This window comes from Lactuca saligna, chromosome 5 (assembly GCF_052625555.1).
Source record: "Lactuca saligna cultivar CGN05327 chromosome 5, ASM5262555v1, whole genome shotgun sequence".
Lineage (NCBI taxonomy): Eukaryota > Viridiplantae > Streptophyta > Magnoliopsida > Asterales > Asteraceae > Lactuca > Lactuca saligna.
Window position 1 is genome coordinate 103,896,642 of NC_136421.1, and position 23,722 is coordinate 103,920,363.

The 23,722-nt window shown below is 37.5% G+C and overlaps 2 protein-coding genes across 2 annotated transcripts; both read right to left on the minus strand.

Moving 5' to 3' along the window:
• Window positions 1-9,786: 9,786 nt before the first annotated feature.
• Window positions 9,787-12,202, minus strand: LOC145045559 (uncharacterized). The gene is made up of 9 exons (XM_078993879.1): window positions 12,049-12,202; window positions 11,531-11,994; window positions 11,221-11,427; window positions 10,980-11,132; window positions 10,673-10,902; window positions 10,306-10,599; window positions 10,170-10,263; window positions 9,967-10,088; window positions 9,787-9,925 (listed from the first exon to the last, which is right to left on the minus strand). The coding sequence occupies exons 1-9, from the start codon at window positions 12,200-12,202 to the stop codon at window positions 9,787-9,789; spliced, it is 1,857 nt and encodes a 618-aa protein (XP_078850005.1).
• Window positions 12,203-14,749: 2,547 nt separating this feature from the next.
• On the minus strand, window positions 14,750-19,745 carry LOC145047731 (Mitochondrial substrate carrier family protein). The gene is made up of 7 exons (XM_078996068.1): window positions 18,768-19,745; window positions 17,747-17,832; window positions 17,151-17,361; window positions 16,862-16,994; window positions 16,505-16,689; window positions 15,468-15,590; window positions 14,750-15,177 (listed from the first exon to the last, which is right to left on the minus strand). Exons 1-7 carry the CDS (start codon window positions 18,957-18,959, stop codon window positions 15,076-15,078), a joined length of 1,032 nt encoding a protein of 343 aa, XP_078852194.1. The 5' UTR covers window positions 18,960-19,745; the 3' UTR covers window positions 14,750-15,075.
• Between the last annotated feature and the right edge of the window lie 3,977 nt (window positions 19,746-23,722).

Consider the following 23,722-nt stretch of genomic DNA (forward strand, 5'->3'; position numbering starts at 1 on the left):
TTCATGATGAGTTGGGCACTCGTTTGCATTTTAGCACCTCCTTTCACCCGCAGAAGGATGGTCAGAGCAAGCGGACCATCCAGACTTTGGAGGATATGTTACGGGCATGTGTGTTAGATTTCGGTGGTAGTTGGGATACCTATCTTCCCTTGGCTGAGTTCTCATACAACAACAGCTACCACACGAGTATTGACCGATCCCCATTCGAGATGTTGTACGGGCGGAGGTGCAGAACCCCGATATGTTGGGGTGAAGTTGGCCAGAGAGTCATGGGGAGCACCGAGGTGGTGCTCGAGACGACCGAGAGGATTCAGCAGGTTCAGAGCAGGCTTCAGACTGCTCAGAGTCGGCAAAAAAGTTATGCCGACAAGCGTCGATCTGACTTGGAGTTCCAAGTCGGGGATATGGTTCTCCTGAAGGTGTCGCCTTGGAAAGGAGTCATTTGATTCAGGAAGCGGGGCAAGCTGGGCCCGAGATTTATCGGACCGTTCAGGGTGGTAGCCCGGGTGGGCAAAGTGGCGTATAGATTGGAGCTGCCAGTCAAGCTCAACCAGATCCACAACACTTTCTATGTCTCTCAGTTGCGGAAGTGTTTAGTGGATGATTCGGCAGTGGTGCCGTTGGAGGATATTCAGGTTGACGACAGCCTGAATTACATTGAGCGCCCAGTCGCGATCCATGAAAGGAAGTCGAAGGATTTGAGGAACAAAAGGGTGGAGTTAGTGAAGGTGCAATGGCAGCACCGAAAGGGTTCGGAGTGGATTTGGGAGCCGGTGGATGAAATGATGGAGCATTACCCCGAGCTGTTCCAGGATCGAGCAGTAGACTTTGAGGACGAAGTCTAAAATAAGTGGGGGAGATTTGTAGCGCCTAGTTCCTGGTTTTGAAGAGGAAGGGAAGTAGATCCAGAAGACGGGAAGTCATCCAAGCACCATTGTGTTCTCTCAGCAGTTCCATTGAGGTATATCTCGTTTTTCCCTTGTTTCCATGCTTATTGCTTCATTTAAGACATTCTTGAGCCATTCCCCAAGCTTGTATGTGCATAATGTTCCGAAATAATCCGATTGGTCTCTTGATCTAAGCATAGTTGAGCTCCAGGAGCTCAGATCCACTACCTTTATGAGCCCATATTGCACATAAACCTTAGATCTACACTTTTGGTGCATTTCAAACCCTAAAAGCCCCATAGATGGATATTTACACATAAAGTTGGAAACTTTACATGTTATTAATGCTCTAGGAGCCCAGATCTACAAATGACATGGATTGGATTCGAGCAAAATCGCATTTTTAGCTCTTGCGTGGAACGGACTCAACAAGTCGCTCATCTGACTTGGCGAGTCCAGTCGTGAGTCTCCGGGTTTGCCCCCTTTTTGTTATGTCGAGTCGTGAGGTGGGTCCAGGAGGAACTCGGTGAGTTGGAAGCCAAAACTCACCCATAATGGAACTCGGCGAGTCGATGCCCTGACTCGGCGAGTTCAAGGCAATTTCCTTAGATCAAGATCAGACTCGGCGAGTTGTTCATACAACTCGGTGAGTCGCAGCATAAGTGTTCATCGGATGAAGATGAACTCGCCGAGTTGTTCATACAACTCGGCGAGTAGGATGAACGACTTGAACATCAGTTTGGATGGGGAACTCGTCGAGTTGGGTCAACTGGAAGTTGACTCTGACTTTGACTTAGGGCATGGTCGGGGGTAAAAGGGTCATTTCACCCAAAAGGCAGTAAATATTGATTGGTTGAGTATGTTGTGGGAATTACAGCCGGAGGATTTCCGGAGTAGCAACAGCAGCAGACAGTCGGTTCCCACACACACCAGCATCTATTTCGAGGTGAGTTTCCTTTCAGTAGTAACGGGTCTAAGGCACCAAGGCCGGCCCATATAGACGAGACGTTAGTATTAAAGTGTGGGTCGAGCCCGTATCTCTTAATTGAGTGATTACGATATATGCTAGCAGGATAGAGCTGTCTATACTTGTTGTCTGTGTGATACTTGTATGATATGAGTTGGCGGTTGAGTGTGGGCTAGGCCCGTATCTCTCCGAGAGTGGAGTGTGGGCTAGGCTCGTATCTCCTAGATAGCAAAGTGTGGGCAAGGCCCGTATCTTCACGAGTGTGGGCATGGCCCGTATCTCCCAGAAAGCAAAGTGTGGGCAGGGCCCGTATCTTCACGAGTGTGGGCAAGGGCCCGTATCTCATAGTTGAATGTTGTTGTTATATGCTTGCATAGTATGGGGTATTATGGGGGAACTCACTAAGCTTTGTGCTTACGGTTTGCAGTTTGATTTCAGGTACCTCTTCAGCTAAGGGAAAGGAGTTGGCGCGGTAGCAGCACATCACACATACGCCTTTTGTTTTCCGCATTGTAGATTTTCTGGGATGTACTCTGAATTCTAATTATGATGTCACCGGTTTTTCAAACATGGATTTTTATCATGAATGTTTGTAATGATGTTTTATGTTTTCACCTAAATTAAAAATGAAATTTTTAACCGGAAATTTTGGGGTGTTACAGACTCTTTCGGGTGTGAATTAACTACTAATTGAATACATAAAGTCTTATGTTGCATGGGTTAAATAATTTTAGAGTGAAGGATTTGGTCATATTGGGCAGCTGTTGTCTGAGTCCAACAGTTGTAGGGTTGAATATTTTAATCTAAGATTATTTAAGTTATTGTCACACCCCCGAACCGGGACGGCGGAAATGTCCGAGGGCGGATGACTTCATCTTGTAATTTCATAAAAAATGTATATAAATGAAACATAGCTGCCATCATCATCATACATTCAAGATAATAACATACATGGTTTACAACATTGTGTTTGTTTATAAAAATTACATCCCAAAATAACAAATGTATAATGAAATTTCAAGAATACATGAGCCCAATAAGAATTTTTTACCCATTAAGGCCCATATATGGGTTTTCGGCCCAAATGATATTAAGTGGAAGGGTTTTCGGCCCAAATAAGGCCCAATGTTGATTGTCGATTCAATGAGCTCAAAAAAATGATTTTCGGCCCAACTATGGCCCAAATATTAGTTCTCGGTTCGTATGAAATTCGGCTAGGGATTTTGGCCCAAAAAGAAGCCCAATAGTGATTTTCGGCCTTACAAAGCTCATTAGGTATTATTTTCGGCCGAAAATAATACCTAATGGAGGTATTTGGCCCACTATGGTCTAAAAGAGATGTCTACGGTTCAATAAGGCCCAATAAGGGTACGGTCCAAAACAATGTTACATACTAGTTTTTAGCCCGTAAGGATCATGTTGAGTGGTTATTGGACCAATAAGGCCCACTAAGATGTTCTTGGTCCATTAAGAGGTTTGGATCGAGAAAACTTGGGTTAAGGCCCAAAGTTGAGTGGATGTAGCTTATTGGGTTAGGTTTTGGGCTTACACGAGGAAGTTTCGAATTGATTCAAAATTTTGGGATGTATAAACTTGTATAGTATTGAAGTTTGGTTTACACAAAAAGTAAGGTTACAAGATTATAAAAAGATAGAAATCCTAACCCTAATTTGCTAGTTGTGACAGTTATGTTGCATATGATTGTATTCATGTAGTAGTTAACTGGCACCAATGTAGGTTGTTTAACAGTTGATGGTAAGGTGAGGTGTGGATTCTATGATAGCCTAGGGTGTATGTAGTGCTCATGATAAGCTTTTAGCAAGTGTTCAAAGTTCCAAGGATGGGTTATGTGTAAGCAGCCGACCGGTTACGGATTGTCTAGCCTTTCTCTAGGGAGTGAGAATAGGATGTATGTGTATTATAGTGTGTGTTGATAGGGTAGTTGTGATGATCTTCTGATACAAATATAGGTAGGTGTGGAAGGTAATATGGCCCCGTACTACCAGAAGCACAGGACTCGTACGCATAACAGGGAAGTCACAATCCCTAGGGTTTCATTATTTATTACAGTTCATATGGTATGAAATGTGCTTTATCTGATTTTTTTGGTTTATTTTTAGTATGGTGTTCACGAAGGAGCTGCAGCGAGTGACCAGGATAGGTCGTGGTTGACTGACGATAAGATTAGGGCCTTGATTTCTTATGAGGTTGTGATTGTTATCCAGGGACAGATACCAGAGCTGTTCGGGTCAATCAAGACCGCCATGATTGAGTAATTTGATGACCGTTACGCCACACTTTATGAGGCTACGTTTGCTGCAGCTACCATGGCCTTTGTGGCCGCTGGGATTCGTGGAGAGATAGCCTTCCAGTACTTGGACTTTAACAATACGAAGCCCCCGATGTTCGATGGGGTTTAGGATCTGATCATTGCTATGAGCGGTTTGTTCGATGTTGAGGGATCTTTCTATACTTGCTCCTGCGCAACTGACCAAAAGGTCAAGTGCGCCCTGAACGTTCTCTAGTTGGGGGTGAAGGATTGGTGGAGGTTAGTTACTAGCTCCTACACTTTGGAGCAGAGGACTGTTGTTTTGTGGGAGCAGTTCTATGAGATGTTTCGCACGAGATATGTTCCATTGGTTGAGATGAAGAGATTGGCCTAGGAGTATCCGGACTTGAGGCAGGGGATTGATTCGGTGACGAAGATCACCAAGATGTTTGCTGAGAGAGCATTGTTTTGTCCTGAATTTGTTGCTTCCGAGCAAGCTCAGATGACCCAGTACTTGAGCATGCTCAAGACAGATATCTGCCAGTTTGTGTCTACTTAACATTATGGTACACTTGCGGAGCTACAGGAAGCCACTAGGATGTGGGAGATTGATTTGGAGATCTAGGTGAGGGAGTAGAGGCAAGCTCTGGTGCAAATGCAGCCTACGACGAAGTGGTTCAAGGCCGCTGATGCGAGATCTGGGAGTCAAAGGGACCGTACTTGTGGCAAGTGCGACAAGGTTCATGAGGGTCCTTGTCGATCTACTTTTGGGTGCCACAAATGTGGCAAGGATGGTTATTATGCCAAGGACTTTCGCCAATAGGTTCTCGCACCGACCACCAGGATCTATTATCATTGTGAGCAGGTTGGTAATATTAAGGCCTACTGTCCTTTGCTCATTGTGGGACCGGTGTAGGCTACAATGCCAATTACTTTGAGGAACACCGATAGGCACCAGGGTAGGGAAGAGCCCCCAAGGGCTCGAGGTCGAGCTTTTCAGCTCACGACAGAGGAGGCCAGGGCAGCGCCAGATGTCGTTAGTGGTATGTTTACATTTATCATTCTGTCAATTATTTTATGGTATGCTTATGTTTATGTTTCTAATATGTACATTCTTAGTGAATTCTTTGCATGATGTTGTGTTATTCGACTCGGGCGCGAGTCGGTCATTTGTATCTTAGTCTTTTAGTAGGGATTTCGATATGACACTTGGCGAACTGGAGTGTCCGTTGTGGGTTTCTATCGCCAACAAACATGGGATTTGTGCATCCAAAGTGTATCAGGGTTGTGTCTTGGAGATCTTGGCGGTTCCTTGTCCGATTGATTTGATTCCTATCCCTATGGGTGATGTATGCGTGATAGTAGGAAAGGATTGTCTGAGTAGGTTTGGTGTTATGATATACTGTGAGGGTCAGCGAGTGGTAGTTCGAACCCCAAGTGAGGGAGAATTGGTCATCTATGGATATGGTACTAGGATTGGGTCAGAGTTTTATTCAGCGTGTTGGATTAGATGTCTAAGCCCATAACTATTATTGGTATGTACTCGACCCGAGAGTAGCATGGTCCATTTGGGTTGCATATCATCAGGATAATTTGTTATGATTGACTCTTGAGAAAAGGTTATATAGGATTTATTAATATATTATAAGTTATAATATATTAATATGAAATCATATGTTTTAATTAGTATTGATCAAGAATTAATTTAGTGATCAAAAGAGACTAATTAAATCTATGGGGACTAATTATGGTAATTAGTTATATTTATATGTGTTGGGCTCATGATCCATGTTGGACCAAGTTTATGTATGGATACATAAAGAGTTGGGCCACATGAACCATGGATCATAACACCCATGGGTATGGGTTTGGGTTAACCCATGACCTTTGGAATTCCACATATAAGTATGTTACTTCATAGCCAAAATCACCACTAATGTATTCTTGGAGGATATGGACGGTTTGGTGTGTATGAAGTCTCTCTCAAGTTTCATCCTTTGTCCATGATGTATTGTGACTTCATTTGAGGCTTCCACACTATTGGGGCTAAGCTCTTAAGGCCAAATACATCAAGACTTCAAGCTACATAAAAGGTATGTTACCCTAACTAGTATCTTATATGGTTTATGTCAAATGCATGTTAGTTATAAGGTTGATGCCTTGGAAACCATTTGTATGTATAATTTGTGAAAACATAGATCCAAGGTATTTAGGGTTGTATATGCACCATAGGATGTTGTAGTATACAAAACCCAACATGGCGGCCAAGGCTCGACAGCATATTCATTATGCTTGTATGGGTTATCTTGCCTATGTGGTTGATACATGGGTTGGGGAGCAGACATCGGTTTCAGATGTGTCAGTTGTTAGGAATTTTGTTGATGTATTTCCGGAGGAGTTACTCGGTGTGCCTCCCAAGAGGCGGGTTGGGTTTAGAATTGACTTAGTGTCAGGTGCAGCTCTGATTGCTAAAGCGTCATACCGTTTTCAAGTCTAAATTATCTCCAATCCTTCCACCATCCCTAAATCGCTATTCTTTGTAGAGTAAATTACACGAATAGTCCCTATGGTTTAGGGTAATTTGCACGTTTGGTCCCTAACTTATTTTTTTAACTTGGAAAGTCCTTACTGTTTGTTTTTGTTACATGCTTGGTCGCTGTCTTACCTAAAAAGACTATTTTTCGCTTGATTTTTTTATTTATTTAAATAAACATACCTTAATCCCACCCACTCACCTTACCTTACTTATCTCACTATTTTTTCTTATTTAACTAATAGTCTTTTTAGGAAAGATAAGGATCAAACGTGAAACAAAAATTAACAGTAGGGTCCAAGCGCATAACAAAAACAAACAGTATGGACCTTTCGAGTTAAAAAAATTAGTTAGGGACCAAGCGTGCAAATTACCCCAAACCATAAGGAGCATTCATGTAATTTACTCTATTTTTTTTAATTTAGAAGGTCGCTACTATTTGTTTTTGTTACGCGTTTGGTCTCTATTTTACCTAAATAGACTATTTTTCCCTTGATTTTTTAATTTATTTAAATAAATAGACCCCATCCCCACCCCTCACCTTACCTATCCTACTATTTTTCCCTATTTATATAATACTCCTTTTAGGCAAGACATTAATGGGTATTTGAAGCGGGGTTTTTTTTGGGTATTTATTGCGGATTTTGAAGACCGGTATTACTTCGAGGGGGAGTTTGGTCTTGATCGTGCGAGCTCGTTGGATATTGAAGCCTGGCCTCCTGTCCTGAATTTGAGGGGGATAATGTTAGGGTGCAAAGTCATGCTTGGATGTATTTGTGCTTTACCCACTTTCTACAACTTCAACTTTTTGAATTTGAATCAAATCTTTTGGAGTTTAATACTTGTGAATTTCTTGGATCACCGGCTTCCGATAAGGAATCATTCCTTCAAACAAATCACAAGAACACAAAATATCATTGGTTTGAACTCCAATCGAGCAAAAAACTTTTTCATCATGAGAATCAACTTGAACTCCCTTTTCTTGAACATCATGAACATCCAGGTATGAAGCAAGAATATTATCATCATATATGCAATCATCAAGAAAAATTCCTTCAACTATTTCATCATCTTTCTTCTTCTTCCTTCTTTCATGAAAAGTTGTTACCAAACGATCAAGCAACGCCTTATGGTAATAAAGATCAATAGGATAGCCATTGAACTTTCCACTTTCGCATTTCTGCTTAGAAATAAGTAAATTTCTTCTGAAATACCCAATTACAAAACAATTGAGAATTTCTTCAAGATTGAATGGCCATGAAAAACCTTCTACAAACCAAACATCATGAACTGTTTCTTCCATCATTGATCAATCAATAGGATATTGAGTTTTTGTAGAGAAAGAAAGTGATTTTTAATGGGTTTTCTAGAGAGAGAAAGTAAAAATCAAGGAGATCTCTAGAGAGAGAAAGTGAATATGAACCAAGTTCTAGTAAGAGAAAGTGGTACAAACAAGTATTCTAGAGAGAGAAAATCAAAAATGGATCAAATCAAGGAAAATTTTGATTTCTAGAACACCAAACACTCTAAACACGAAGCTCAATAATAACATGAAGAATCACCAAATCAAGATTACCATTATGGATCAATTCTTGATTGAATCAAGAACACCTGCTCTGATACCAAATGTAGTGATGTTGATTATGATGACATGTGCGGAATTAGAAAAAATCTAGTGAATCATCATGTAAACTATAAATACATGGAGTAAATAAATATTGTTAAGCTTTCATTAGATCTAGAAAGAACATACAAATGGGTATTGTAAAAATTCTCTCTCTAGTCTAACACTCCAGAATGATTATTACATAAATGAGTGTCATTCACTTCCTATTTATAGGAAAGACAATTATTACACAATACAATTGGGTAAAGCACAAATACATCCAATCGTGACTTTGCACCCTAACAGAATTGGACCAAGCGCATAACAAAAACAAACAGTAGGGACCAAGTACGTAACAAAAACAAATTGTAGGGACCTTTCGAGATAAAAAAAATAAGTTAGGGACCAAGTGCGCAAATTACCTCAAACCATAAGGACCATTCGTGTATTTTACTCTTGGGTAAATTACACCGTTGGTCCCTCGTGCACATGCCATAAAGCATGTTTAGTCCCTATTTCCAAAATTTAACTCGTGTAGTCCCTCGTTGTTATTTATCTTGCACGCTTAGTCCCTATGCACGTTAACTGTTAAATTCTTCCGTTTAAGCTACCCACTTGCCTTGCACGCAGGGGCATTTTTGTCTTTTCAGGGTTTGTGTCCATTCTTAATGCCGTTACACCTTAAATCTTATAAAACACTGCAACCCTCTTTTCCTCTGCTATCCTCTCGTTCATCTCTTCCCCTCGTTCGATCGATTTCTTCCAAATAGATAACAATGATCGATATTAAATGCAATTGTGGAGCCACTGCAGTGATTCACACATCTTATAGCAAAAGAAACCCTGGGAAACTCTATTATGCTTGTACAGTAAAGGTAAGGTTAATGATTTCAATTTCGTTCTTCATCTTCTCTAATTTTGCCCTAATTCTTCATCTACTTTAATTGGTTCAGGGACCATTATGCAAGTTCATAGGATGGGTGAATGATTATGATCAGGATTGTGATTGTATGGCGTTTAGGATGAAACTTGAAGAACAAAATCACAAATTGAAGCTTTACCTAGTTATTAGCTGGGGTTTTTTTGTTTCAGTCCTTATATATAAAGTGTAGGTTTAGTAATGAAGTTGTTAGTATTTTGGTATGTGTATTTTGTAATGTTATTTGTATTAAGAAAAAAACTTCAATTTTATTTACAATATGTTGTGTAATCATAATGTGGTGTTATAGTTGGTGTTCAAATTTAATGAAAATGTGGTATTTGCAACATATGCAATATACCATTCAATACATGTAGCATCCAATATAACAATAAAAATGACAAAAATTTTAATATCCAAGATAACCATTAACCATTAACATAAAGGACATCCAAAATAACAACATAGTGTTATGGCACACAAATAGTTATCCTAGACAGGAACAAAGTATCAAAATACAAAACATAACAACAAAGTAATATGGCAATAAATGCCTAAAAAAAACATAGTTATCCTTCATGATCATGATACCAAACTACAAATTCTCAAAGCATGGGGCTTTTTCCTTTGTTCCCAACTCCATTTTGTACACCACCACTGCTACCTGCTGCACCTTCTTCTGTTGTATTCCCTGCTGCACCTTCTCCTGTTCCATTCCCAGTCTGTGATTTTCCCTTGCAGGTCCTTCCATTATGGCCCACATTTCCACATTTTGTGCATGTTACAGATTTCCATTTTGTGGACAGTCCATCATCTTCTGTTGCAGATCTTCTTCTCTTTTTTTTGGTCTGCCAATAGGGACACGATACTTTGGTGGTATCAACGTGGTAGGACATGTGCTTTTTTCCTACAAAAACCTCCCATTAATAGGTTCAACTTTGAAGACATACATTTCTTTCCAAGTCTTGAGCCAATAAGTTGGGTGTACCCGTGTCTCAGGTATTCCAACATTTTCATTGTTGAGCCTCATATCCCATATAGCTGTTATACTATGTTTGCAGGGTATGCCAGTCAGTTCCCACCTGTTACATGAACAAGTTTGTTGGTCCACATTAACCACATACTGATTAGTACCTTCACTTGTAACCTGGTACTTCCCATTGCCACAGAACACTACCCTACACTGTACCGCCCTTTCTTTAATTTTTTCAAGGGTCTTAGTGGATGTAGGAGTTAATGGGCCATTAGCTTTGTCAATTTCTTTTTGAACCATGACAATTTTCCTCATGATATACTCCCTAATAAACTCCAAGCAACTGATAATTGGCTTATCACGACCCTTCACTATCTTGTTATTCAAACTCTCACACATATTATTCAACAAAGCATCACAATGTGCCCTCCCTAATAAAACACAACTGTATTAGATTATATTTAAAAATTATACACTTATAAACATAATAGTATATACCTGAGAATTAGGATCTGGACCAGTGCTTAGATGGAATAGAATTAAGCCAGTCATATGCTTCACTGTTAAGTTTCTTTAGTTCTTCCATGGCACTGTTGAATTGTGGTATGGTGGTACATGTTGCACATTTCCAAAGACAATCCTTGAATTCCTTTCCCCTCCATTTACGTTTCATGTTCTCATGAAGATGCCTTAGGCAATATCTATGCTCTGCTGCTGGGAAAAGTTTCTCAAGTGCAGGCAATAACCCCTAAATCATCAAAACAGTGAAGTTGCTTATTGAATTGTAAAACATGCAGGTGAAAATGAATGGAGAAATTTATTTACCTTCTGTCTATCTGATATGAAAGTGAAGTTGGATTTTGCATACAAACCAAGATCATCTCCTAAGTTAGTTAAAAACCAAGTCCATGAATTAAAGTTTTCTTCTTCAACAACTGCATATGCCAAAGGGTATGTGTAATTGTTCCCATCTAAACCCTGAATTATCATGTCAAACATAGTAATAAGCAAACAATTAACTATGGTCAAACATTAATCAAATACTAAAATATGATTATGCACATACCACTGTTGTTAGGATCATACCATGGTATGGACCCTTCATGAATGCACCATCAAGCCCTAGTAAATCTCTTTTCCCTGCTGCAAATCCACTTTTCAGTGGACCAAGACAAATGTATACTCGTTCAAATACCCTGGTCTCAGATGCATAACATGGTTCACTTTGCACTTGAAGTTTGACTGTGGTGTTTGGATTTCTACTCTGCACCTCCTGTAAGTAGTCTCTTAGACATGAGTACTGAGCAGCAAAATCTCCCCTAATTGATTCCAGGGCTTTCGTTTTCGCCCTATGCTTTCATGTCTGACAATCCAACTTGGTATTTCTTCTCAAGCATCTCACGTAATGCTCTAAGTGGTATTTCTGGGTTTGCCTCCACTGTGTCAACAATCTGTTCAGAGAGAAACTTGTAGTTGCATGCCCTAATTTTCCTTGTTTGAAGGCATGTATGTTGCTTTTCATAGGTCTTAACAGTCCAGTTAATGTCTTTTTTCCATTTACTCACTAGTAGGACCCATGGGCATTTATGAATAGAACCATCTTTCACTTTCTTTTTCTTTTGACCGGGTTCCACTTTGTCATTACTTTTGTTGGTCCCACCTGTTTCTAATATCCCAAGGTTTGGTATTTTCCCTTTGCAAACCACTCTAATCCTGTTTTTTTCATTCTTGATGAAGTCTAACTCCCTTCTACTCTGTATGGAATGAAGATAAATTTGTTGTTTAACTTCCTTGGCTGTGCTAAAAGTCTGGTGGATGTAAAATGGATCTTTGACAGCAGCTGATTCATTCTTATGTGCTCTTTGTAAATCTTATATCTTCTTCCTTTTTTTACTAGCTTCACCCTCATCTGATGAAGATGCAGATACAAATTCTTTAGTGTTTATAACCTCTAATTCTTCATCACCTTCTACTGGTTCATCTCGATCATTAGGAAAACTTCCAACCCACTCCACTTCTTTGTCAATGTTGAGGTGAAAGTTCTTCATATCAACCTCTGGATCATCTTACAAATTATCTTCATCAACTATGTAATCACTATCTTGATTGTCTTCACTATCTTCATTGTCATCACTATCATGACTGTCTTTACTAGCTTGACTGTCTTCACCTGCTTTTTCACTATTTGGTTCATCTTGTTCCATAGGAGTCCCACCAAAAGGTTCACACCATTCAAATGTATCATCCCAACCATCAACATTAGGATATGTGCTTCCTATCATTGGTTCAGTCAAAGGGCTTTCAATTCTTGGTATATAGGCAGGGGTTGACTCAACTGTTTCACTCAATGTAACAAGGGGTTGTTCCAAGGTTGTTTCAAGTAATGTACTAGGGGGTTCGTCCATAGTTTCTACATTCTCAAAAACAGGGGCTTCTTCACTAGGACAATCCCCTGAATTTGACCATGTCAATAACAAGCTTTTACGACAAAGGGACTCAGGAATTTCGTGTATCTTTATCTTTTCAGGGTTTGGGGACATTTGATACGTATGCAGCTTGGTTTCCCAAAACTCTGTATATACTTCTATCACCTTGTGTTCATAAACGTATGACCTAAAGTGGTTTATATCTTCGTCACAGCCCAAAGCATACAACCCAAAATCTAAATCCCAGGTTGGTCGTTTGAAATGATAGTAAATACTTTTACCTCGTTCCACACAATCAAGCAATTCCATTATCTCGTCCATATCATGCACCGAGAACAAGTCACTATCAATGCCATCAATATATTTCATCTTCCCCTTTATGTATTTGCAGCCTGGAAACTTCGTAAAAACTCCACCATAGTTCAATCGTATCGAGAACATAGATGGATTGTCAGCTGCGAACCCAAAAAAAATATTACATTTTAGGAACTTATAATGGATGATCAACTGAAAATGTAGAAAATTTTACCGTATGAGCTTTGGAGATCATATTCCTCCCATTCTTGCCTAATCCTCCAGTTCACCATCGTAGAAAACTAGGGTTTTCTTGTGCAATGCTAAGGGTCGACGGAGGATGAAATGAGAAATGATCGGTTATCGAAGTCGCGCCATACTGGTTCATGTATACAAACCCTGAAAAGATGAAAATGCCCCTGCGTACAAGGCACGTGGGTAGCTTAAATGGAAGGATTTAACAGTTAACGTGCATAGGGACTAACCGTGCAAGATAAATAACAACGAGGGACTGCACGAGTTAAATTTTGGAAATAGGGACTAAACATGCTTTATGACATATGCACAAGGGACCAATGGTGTAATTTACCCTTTACTCTTTTACTCTTCTTTATATTACTTTTCACCATTCTAACGACTTCAGTCCACTTCCTCTAATCAACAAGATAGTTAAGAGTGCACCACCAAATAAAGTGATACTTACATACCAATGGCAGTCAATTATATCCATTCACACACACAACTTCACCTATAACAATCCAAAACAAACCACCATGGATCGAAATGAAGAAGATATGAAATTTGTTGGTTCTTCGGCATCTTCAAACAATCATTCAAAACCATCTTCTCACCTTAGTCCTACCTCTCACAACCGTCTTCGTAATTTATAGGGAAATCTCCCATAATCTATTCAGGAAAATTGAGAGCAATTCGTTCTTGAATATCGACACCAATTCTTTCCTGCAGAACAGTCCAAAAATGCCTCTTGAGCTTTGTTTTGCAATTGGTTTAAAATATTTTATTTGGTAGTACATTTTACATATATTTTTGTACTTTAACGGTGTTACGATGGTGGAAGTGGGAAGTAGCAATCAAGTTGTAAAAGTACAGTGATTTCGTTCCTCCTCCGTCTTCACCCCCAATTGCCAGAGTAAATTGTTCAAAACCTCAAGCTCAAAGTCAAAATTAAAATCATTCAAAATTGTTTCAAACCTAAAACTCAAAATGTAACCTAAAACCTAAAACTTAAAATGTAAGTTGATATCAAACTTAAAATCGAACCCGAAATCAAACCCTCAATCTACCCTGAAAATTCATACCCACAATCAATACAAAGAGAGTGAGAGGAAATAGATAAGCGGAGAAAGAAGGGAAGCAGTGCTACTGGTGGTGCGGCAGCACTGCCCACGATGGTGATCAAAGGCGCAAGGTACGTTTCCGACGGAGGTACGTTGCCAAATAATGTTGCGAGAAGAAAGGAAGGAGAAGGCGAGAAGCTTGTGCATTTGCTGTGTCAAATTGGAGGGTACCACCATTCCACCCCAATACATTAATGTTTTTAGTATTTTACAACTTGGTCTTTCAGTTATTCACTTAAACAACAACCACTAACAGCTAAATGAACTAACCATGCAAGAAAATGTGAGACAATCCAAATTATTTTTTGAAAATAATGACTAGACATGGTTTCTAACACTTGCACGAGAGACGATTCGTGTAAGTTACTCAAATATTAAATTATTCATTTACATGCTATTGTGTAATTTTATCTTTTTCGGTTAAATTATCAGCTAGTTTTCACCGATAAAGCTTCTAGCTGCTAACTTAACAAACATGGCAAAAAGCTCAAAAATAATAATAATAACAATAATAAAATAATAAAAAACTTTTTGATTTCGAAGTCTAACTTGTGTTCATTTCATCCATAAAAAACTATTTACAAATGGGAACAATTTCCCTAAACACAGATTGTAAGAAGAAACATTCTACACATCGAGTCAACTCCCAAAGCAGCCTTCACCACATAATCAGTCAATTCTGTGTCTCAATCTCTCTCTTTCTTTCAAAGCTTTCAACAGATATCTTCTAATGGAACTTTAAAAGCTTAACTAAGTATAGGCTTCTCATTAAGAAAATATTTTTTTAAATTTCAATAACTGCCTTTTATCAGTCTAAACTTTGCATAAAATGCGTTTGGAAATTTATGCAGCAGAGACAGATTGCGTTTTTTGTCGAGGAGGAATGCGAAGCCATGACTTCATCATGTCATATGCTGTGAAACCAATTGCAACCGAAGGAACAATCTGCCAACAATTGTGCATCTCTGTTAGTGCTTTTTTTAAGCATATTGTTTATTGAGACAGATAAAACTTAAGAGGAAAACCAAAGGCATAAACCAAATCACTTCTTGCTATATATGTACACTCTGAAAAACTAATATTACCACCTGTTTTCCATTTTGAGATGCTGAATATTAGTTGCAATAATTCTTTTTTTGAAAAAATTCTCAAACAAAATGACAATTTCTCATGAGTGAATTAACATTTTCTAGTAAGTATTATAATAGTAATAATAATAAAAGCTCAGTTAAGACCTTGATGTAATTTATGCTGAGGCCAGCAAATAATTGCCTCCATCCTTGTTCAGAGACAATAGTGGTGATCCCCTGCCATGTATTCTTATGTCTACCACCACCAAGGGCTTGCATATTTTCAACCTACAATTAATTATCAAAATCAATCACACACTTTCATTTCTTTTTCTTATTAAGATATTGTACTATAATCATTGATCACTTCTTTTGTTTATTATAGCATCCTACTTTCATTTCTTTCTATTAGGACATTGTAATTTCAAAAAAAAAATGCACTTTGAAAAATCTTCTCATAAAAGACCTTATATTTTGTGTTTTTTCTAGATTAAACCTAATCTTTATTTTTATAATGAAAAAGACCTATTTTTTCATTTTTTCCGAAAAAAAACCCTTAAATTTGTGTTTTTTTTTCAGAAAAAGCCATCAACCTTCTAAATGTTTCCAAATAAATCCTCAACCTTTTTAGTTTTTCCTGAAAAACTCACATTTTACTACTTTTCTTAGAGAAAAATGACTAAAAGGGCAAGATTGGAGAAAAGGAAAAAATGCAAGGTCTTTTTCATAAAAAAAGAATAAAGTTGATGCTTAATCCGGAAAAAAGAAAACCAAAATATAAGGTTTGTTATAAGATTAACCTCCAAAAAAATTGTAAAATGTAAGGTTTTTTTAGAGAAAAACTAAAAAGTTGAGGGTTTTTTTCGAAAAAAAGAAAAGAAGTGTTTTTTGGGAAAAAAAAATGAAAAATTAAAAGGTCTTTTTTAGGCAAAAAATAAACTTGAGGTTTAATCCGGAAAAAACACAAAATATAAGAAAAAATCTACTCAACTAAAACAGTGAAAATTGCTTTGTATTTGGATGAAACTACTATAATCAGGTAGATTATTCATAAGTACAATGCTATCATAGGAAGAAAAGAAAGTAAGATGCTATAATAAAAGAAATTAGATCTTGAAAAATGTAACAAATAAATAATTCCAAGTACATTGCTATTTCATGCATTTAAGTAGGCAAAACAATATATAAAACATAAGTAGTACCTGCATCTGCCTTCTAACAACATCTAAAGGGTACGTGAAGGTTTGTCCAAACAAACCAGCCAAAGCACCACAACACAATCGCATCATGATTGATCTCTGATGCTCTTCAGAAACATGTCTTTTCAGCTTCTCATAAATGTAAAACTTCAATCCAGCATATGGCAGAATACCAATAAGTGTTGGACCTGATTTGCACATACATAATAATAAAAAAAAAAATTTAAAACAAAGATATATAAATGTAAAACATGTCCACATTTTGAAAACTAAAGGAATATTATTCTTTCAAGACTAGTCCATTTCATTCAATCAGACACAACAGATAATCATTTTTTTTTCATTCCATACACAACATACCTACACCTCGATACAACCCACGCATACCACCCTCTGTATACACACTTTGTAAAACATTTCTAATGCCACTGTAGCGAGGCTGTGTAACAACACTTTTACAACCATTTCCCAAACTTGCTTTTTCATCCACAACCTATAATAAAACCATATACAAAAAATATGAAATACATTCCATAACTAGATAAGCCCTTTCAAATAATCCCTATTGTCAAAACGCTTTTTCAATTCGATAACTTCCCAAAAACCAAAAGAAAATACAAAAAGGTTTGATGAAAAAGAAAAAGCTGACTTGATAAGCGAGTTTAGTGCGAGCCAAATCGAGAGGATAAGTGCATAAAACCGCAGTGCCTCCAGCTGCTGAGCCGGCTAAAAGATCTACAACGGGCCCCGTTCCTAATAATCCGGTGTAGTTGTCCAACACCCAACATCTGTACTGCTCGTATGTCATGAAATGCAATGCTGCATATGGAACTATTCGAAGAACACTTGCTCCATTTCCTCTGAAACACACACACACACACACACCAAACATTTACATAATTACATACATTCATGATATAGCATTTTACTTTCATTTCTGTTTTCTACTTTGAAATTTCTACCGAATTATATTTATAGCAATGTAATCCAAATACAAAGCAACTTTTCAAAGTATAATCTATTATGCTTGGGTATATTTTTTTTCAAGTGCAATGTGATAATAAGAAAAAAATTAATAAGGTGTAACGTTATAAGTGGATATATATTTTTCAAAGTACAATGGCTTAAGAAGAAAAAGATTGGAAGTGCGATGTCTTGATAGGAAGAAAATGAGGTGTGATGCTGGATATAGAAATAAATAAATGAATGAAAGAAATGGAAGCAATAATGTGATGCTAGATGTACTTGTAAAATCCTGGAAGCCCTTCATGCTTTAGTAGTCTTTTCAGTGATTGGTAGACTCCAAGAGACTGAAAGCCTTGAGTTCGAGTCTGAATATAGAAATAGAAAAGTTATAATAATATAACAAATACAACAAAATCATGTATGGAAATTTATATTGATGCAATGATGTGTGATTCATCCCTTCTTTCTGTTACTGTTTTTACTGAATCGTAACTTTTTTACTATTAAATTCATGAAGAGTGCAACGAGTGCCAGTTTTCATGATCATCTTATTATGTACTTATGAATTGAAGCTCTAACATGTCATATCAAATTCTGGAGCATAAATTGCAAAGATCACATAAAAAACTCAAGCATGTTACTGGTTAATCAATTTAGGATTTTAACATTGACTCTTTCCAGATAAATACTACCTTTCAAGGTTCAAAAATTGATATCATAAACTTAATGTTTTACATCAGAATTGCCTATGGAATCCAGTTGATCTAATCTGATAAAATTCTGCATCAAATAATCTTCCAAATCTTAAATCCCTTATGCATTTATAGACATTGTAAACTGCTTAATTTTAACATTCAATGAAAGCAAACAGCAAGAGAAAAAATAAAGCCAAAGTGACAAATAGAGATACAAAACAAGTAAATAAACAAAACATAAATCAAGACTACCCTTATATGGAAAGTTGAATCATATCATTCTTGTTTTTTATTTAATAAAACAAGATAATGATTGAAATGGTATTAATGCCATTCAATATATGGTAAAACACATATGCAGCTCCAACATGCCATATTGGATTATAACCTCATTGAACTCAAATACAAACCAGCTTCTACATCTGATAAAATCACAAGTTCCTTATACTAATATGCTACATTGTGAACTTCTCAATTTAACAATCAATGAAAGCAAGCAACTACAGTAAAAATCAAAGAAACACCATTGTAAAAATGAAACTAAAGTGTCATGGAGATTATTAAAAAGAAAAGGTAAACAAACAAAGTATTAATCAAAACCCCACCTGCAATAAGATCTTAATCCTTTCGAGTGGAGCAACAGCAGTTTTAGCAAATGCTCCTGCAGCACCTCCAGCTATTAGTTCCTTGACATACACAGGCAATGTATCTAAATAAGCAACCTCTCTCCCATTAGAAGAACCCTCAACCAATCCTGTCACATTTGTGGATAGTGAAGAACCTTGGGAAGAACCCATCTTGAAGAAATACTCCTAAAATCACAATCTAAAAACCAAACGACCTTTTCTTTTCAAACACTATGAATGTCCCTATTCCCTATCCACCCTGCAATTTGAAATAATCCTTATCCCATCTATCTCTAGCAGTTGGCTCAACCCAATGTAGAGACAACCGCCTGAGCACACACAGAGATATGTTCGCCAGACAATTGTTGTAACCGACGAAAACAACCATATGCATCAAACAGAAAAAAGTAAAAGTAGAATATCAAACCGATCGAATTACCCTAAGACAGAATCAATATTCCATATTGATCTCTGTTGATCTACTTCCCGTAAATCTCTTGCGTGCAATTTAAGAACCAAAAACAACCTTCGGAATAACAAGAAATCGCAATACTCAATTCAGGTTTCTCGACATAAACCTTAGAAACTGAAAATCCTCCAGCTAAAATCGAAATGATCAATAAACAAGAGTCGGCGGAGATAACAAGAGATCCGCAATACCCAATTCAGATTCCTTGATATATAACCTAAGATGTCGATTGATTCTAAGCTGTAGTTGCGTAGGAGAGCAGGTATCTTGATGCATTTAATTTCTTTCAGTTGAGGTGAAATAAGAATCAGATACCCGTTCTCCTTTGGAATGGGAAAGTTGTTACCTTCCTTGAGCCTTCTCTTTACCTTCCTTGAGCCTTCTCTCAAATTGGGAGAGATTTCTTCGTAGATCTACTAGTTTCTGGGAAATTGCATTGGAATTTAGGGTTTAAATAATAAATGTCAATTGGTCAAAATCGTGAGCCCTGTTTTTGAACAGGACGTTTGGATTGTTGACCATTATCTGCCAATCATGTGAACTCTGCCGCAAAAGGGTTTAGCAAATGGACGTCTTTGTTTTTTCTTAGCACAATCTAACCTTTTTTTTTCCTCTTAGATTCATATTTTTCTACTTATTATTCAACTATTTTTTCTACTTATTATTCAACCATGTAGAAACAAGGTACCTATGTTTGAAATTATTAGATAGAAAAAAGAAAAATATTAAATGTCCTTATAGAAAATGCAATGTATTTCGGAATGTAAGTAAAGTTGAATTAATATCATAAGTAAATAAGCATAATACTCTAACATAGATTTTGAATGACTTTTTTTAATACAATATTGAAGTTTTTTGAATGATTTTTTGTATACAACATTGAAGTTTTATTCGTCAGATTATCATCTTTATTTAAAATCAATAATTTTAATCATTATTTATTTTTTACTTTGGATAAAATAACATATAACTAAGCATATGTGCAAAGTGATTCTCGTAAAAACAAACCAGCCTTTGGCAATGATTGGCTTTAGAGATTGCAACAGGGGGCGGGTATTACAAGGGACCCCAATCCCCATTCGCATCCCCGAATTCTCATTCTAATCCTCATCCTCATCCTCATCCCCGTCGGGAAATATAAATAAACCCACATCACCACTCCCAACAGGGATCGGCGATTTCTTTTCTCTTTTAATATGAAAACTTTTACGTAACGATAAACTCTAAATTTCAATTTTACCATCATAAGTTTAAAGATTTTACTAAATATAAAAATATCCACAGATTGCATAAAAAAAATATAAACAAAATTTCTACCAAATTTAAATATATACATGAAAATCAAGTAAAAAAAAATTATCAGAGTTGTATTTGAAGTAAATAGGTAAACAAAATACAAAAAATATATAGGAGTTTAAATTGGATAAAAGAAAAAAAAAGTATAATTTCAACCAACTAATTACTAATGAGTTAGATTATTTGGATCAAATTTTATGTACTGTAAATTGTACTATAAATATATGTTTTGTATAATATATCGGGGGTGGGTCCAGGGTCGGGTATTAGGGGTATTCCCATCCCCACTTTTTTATTCGGGGATTCCTCGGTCAAAATGGGTGCAGGTTTTAAGTTCCCCATCGGGTATGGGGTTTTTTTGTCATCCCTAATTGGTTTTGACTTTTATTTATGAAAAAAAAACAGCTAGAGGATATTTTTATCTTTTGAAATTCAATAGAATTTTGATGTCTAGAGGTGTTAAAGATAATCTTGAAATAAAGGTTCGATATCCGGTATTACTTTCGGTTATGACCACTATTTCTATGATGTGATTACCCAATGATAGCACATGAAGTCTAGTCCAATTATATAAGCAATTTTTCAATCGATGTTTCTTAGTAACATAACCGAAACACTGACTTTTAAAATTAACTTATGGTTTAGCAAACTAGAAATTTTAAGTCCATTTCGAACATCAGGCGAGTATAAAGTCTCATCGAATAGATCGTGAAGAAACTTTGATTGGCAGATCTATATGAATTGGTTTATTCTTTTTCATCTCCAAGGAACAATGAAAGATGACAAACATTTATTATAACGCCCTATTTCTGGTATGTGATTTAAATATCCGTATTTTCCTTCCTTAAGAGGAACTCGACGAGTCTGTAACCCGACTCGTCGAGTAGAGACGGGATTCTCGCATATTCTTAGTTGGCGACTCCACAAGTCCATATTCCAGACTCGGCGAGTCCGCTTGTTTGGATGAAACCCTAAATCCCAGGGTTTGTACCTATTTAAATGTCATTATAGCCTCCCACCCCAACCTTGAGCACCTTTAGAGCATTCCTCTGTAAAACCCTAGTCCCCCTTTGTTGAGCTTAAGTGTTTTGTGATAGTTTGGGAATTGTTGAAGAGAATGAAGGAAAGAAGGTCCAGAGAAGAGAAAGGAGATCCAAGAGCTAGTTTCCATCTGTTTCTCATTCAAGTAATAAAGTTATTACCTTGTGTATTCCTCCATTAAACCTTTTTGTATGCTTGTTATGTCTCTTTTGGGGCCTTTTATGATTCAAACTTGAGATGTGAGCTCTACTTAGGATGGAGACCATAGATCTGGATGTTATTGAGCTCTAGGAACTCTATGTAGCTACCTTTATGCGGAAATAGCCTTGTTCTAAACCCTAAGTGCTTAGTATTGGATGATTTTGGTATTTTAGCCTCATTCTTGTATGCATGCACGTAAAGTTGGAAACTTTACGTGCAAAACCATCCCTAGAAGCCCAGATCTATGAATTCAATGCACTTAAATCTACTAGAATTGGTTGTATTGTAATGGCATGCAGAGGACTTGGCAAGTCGGCGCCGTGACTCAGCGAGTCCATGGAAATCTTCTTGGCCCCAAGATCAGACTCGACGAGTTGTTCATACAACTCGGTGAGTCATAGACAGGCTTGTTCATATGATGAAGGATCACTCGATGAGTTTTTCATACAACTCGGCGAGTCGGATGAAGTTAGACTCGATGTTAGTATCGAAGAAGAACTCGTTGAGTCTTTGCTAAAATCGACGAGTGGAAGCGGGTAGATGTGACAACCGTCAATTTCCGGTCAAGTCAAAGTCAACCGAAGTCAACAAGTCAAACCGTTCGACTCATTTTTCCTGTGGGTACTAGAGTTTATGTTAGGTAAATACTAAACAACTCGCTATTCTAATGAGAGATCATAAATCAAAAAGTGTGAACATCTAGATCTCCTTAACCTAAAACTGTGGTACGTGGCGAGCCAAACCGATAAAACAATGTTGCATACTCATCGGGAGTGTGTAAGATCCTTAAACAATGATTAACAGGGTTTACGGACCTTGCGTGGCGAAGCCGGACACTCATAAATGCCACACACGAAACCTCTCTCAATCGTATTCACTCTATCTCTCTCTATTTAGAATCTCTCCCAAATATCTCTCTGTATGAGAAATCTCTCCAAGAATGTCAAATCTCTCCCAAATCTCTCTAAGTATGTGAAATCTCTCCCAAAACTCTCTTTGTATGAAAAATCTCTCCACGTATGTCAAATCTCTCCCAAATCTCTCTAAGTATGTGAAATCTCTCCCAAAACTCTCTTTGTATGAGAAATCTCTCCAAGAATGTGAAATCTCTCCCAAATCTCTCTGTGTATGAGAAATCTCTCCAAGAATGTGAAATCTCTCCCAAATCTCTCTGTGTATGAGAAATCTCTCCAAGAATGTGAAATCTCTCCCAAATCTCTCTTTGTATGAGAAATCTCTCCAAGAATGTGAAATCTCTCTCAAATCTCTCTTTGTATGAGAAATCTCTCCAAGAATGTGAAATCTCTCCCAAATCTCTCTCAAAAGTTTCCGTAACTTTTTAGAGTCATTCGGGTCATTCCGACCCTTAACCGGGTCAAAAACAGCTTGAAACGGGGTGAAATCGAGTAAAATAGACTTAAGGGCCCGAAACCCCTCTTAGGGACCGAAACCCCTCTTAGGACCGAAACCCTAAGCAGCCGAGACTCAGTAGCCGCATCTGAGAAGAGAAACCTCTCGGACCGAACCTGGGAAGAGAAGCCTCTTGGGTCGAAACTGAGAAGAGAAGCCTCTCGGGCCGAAACTCGCGAGACCGAGTCTATCCTCTCGGTTCCTTCTTCTTCGCACTCTCGGTCTCTCCTCTCGCACTCTCGGTCTCTTCTCTCCACCTCTCGGTCTTCACTTCTAGTCTCGGTTCCAAGCATCAGAGGCGGAGACCTCGACCAGACTTCGGAAATGCGACACTTTTCACCCATTTTGATATTTTTAGCATTTTAAGCTCGTTTCTCGAGATTTTAACGCGGGATTTTCACCCAAACTCGTATTTTAACATAATAAACCCTAAATATTCATAATTAAATCATATTTTCATGAAAATCCTTATTTAAATAATAAAATCTAGTGGATGAATAATTAAGGTGGAATGTTG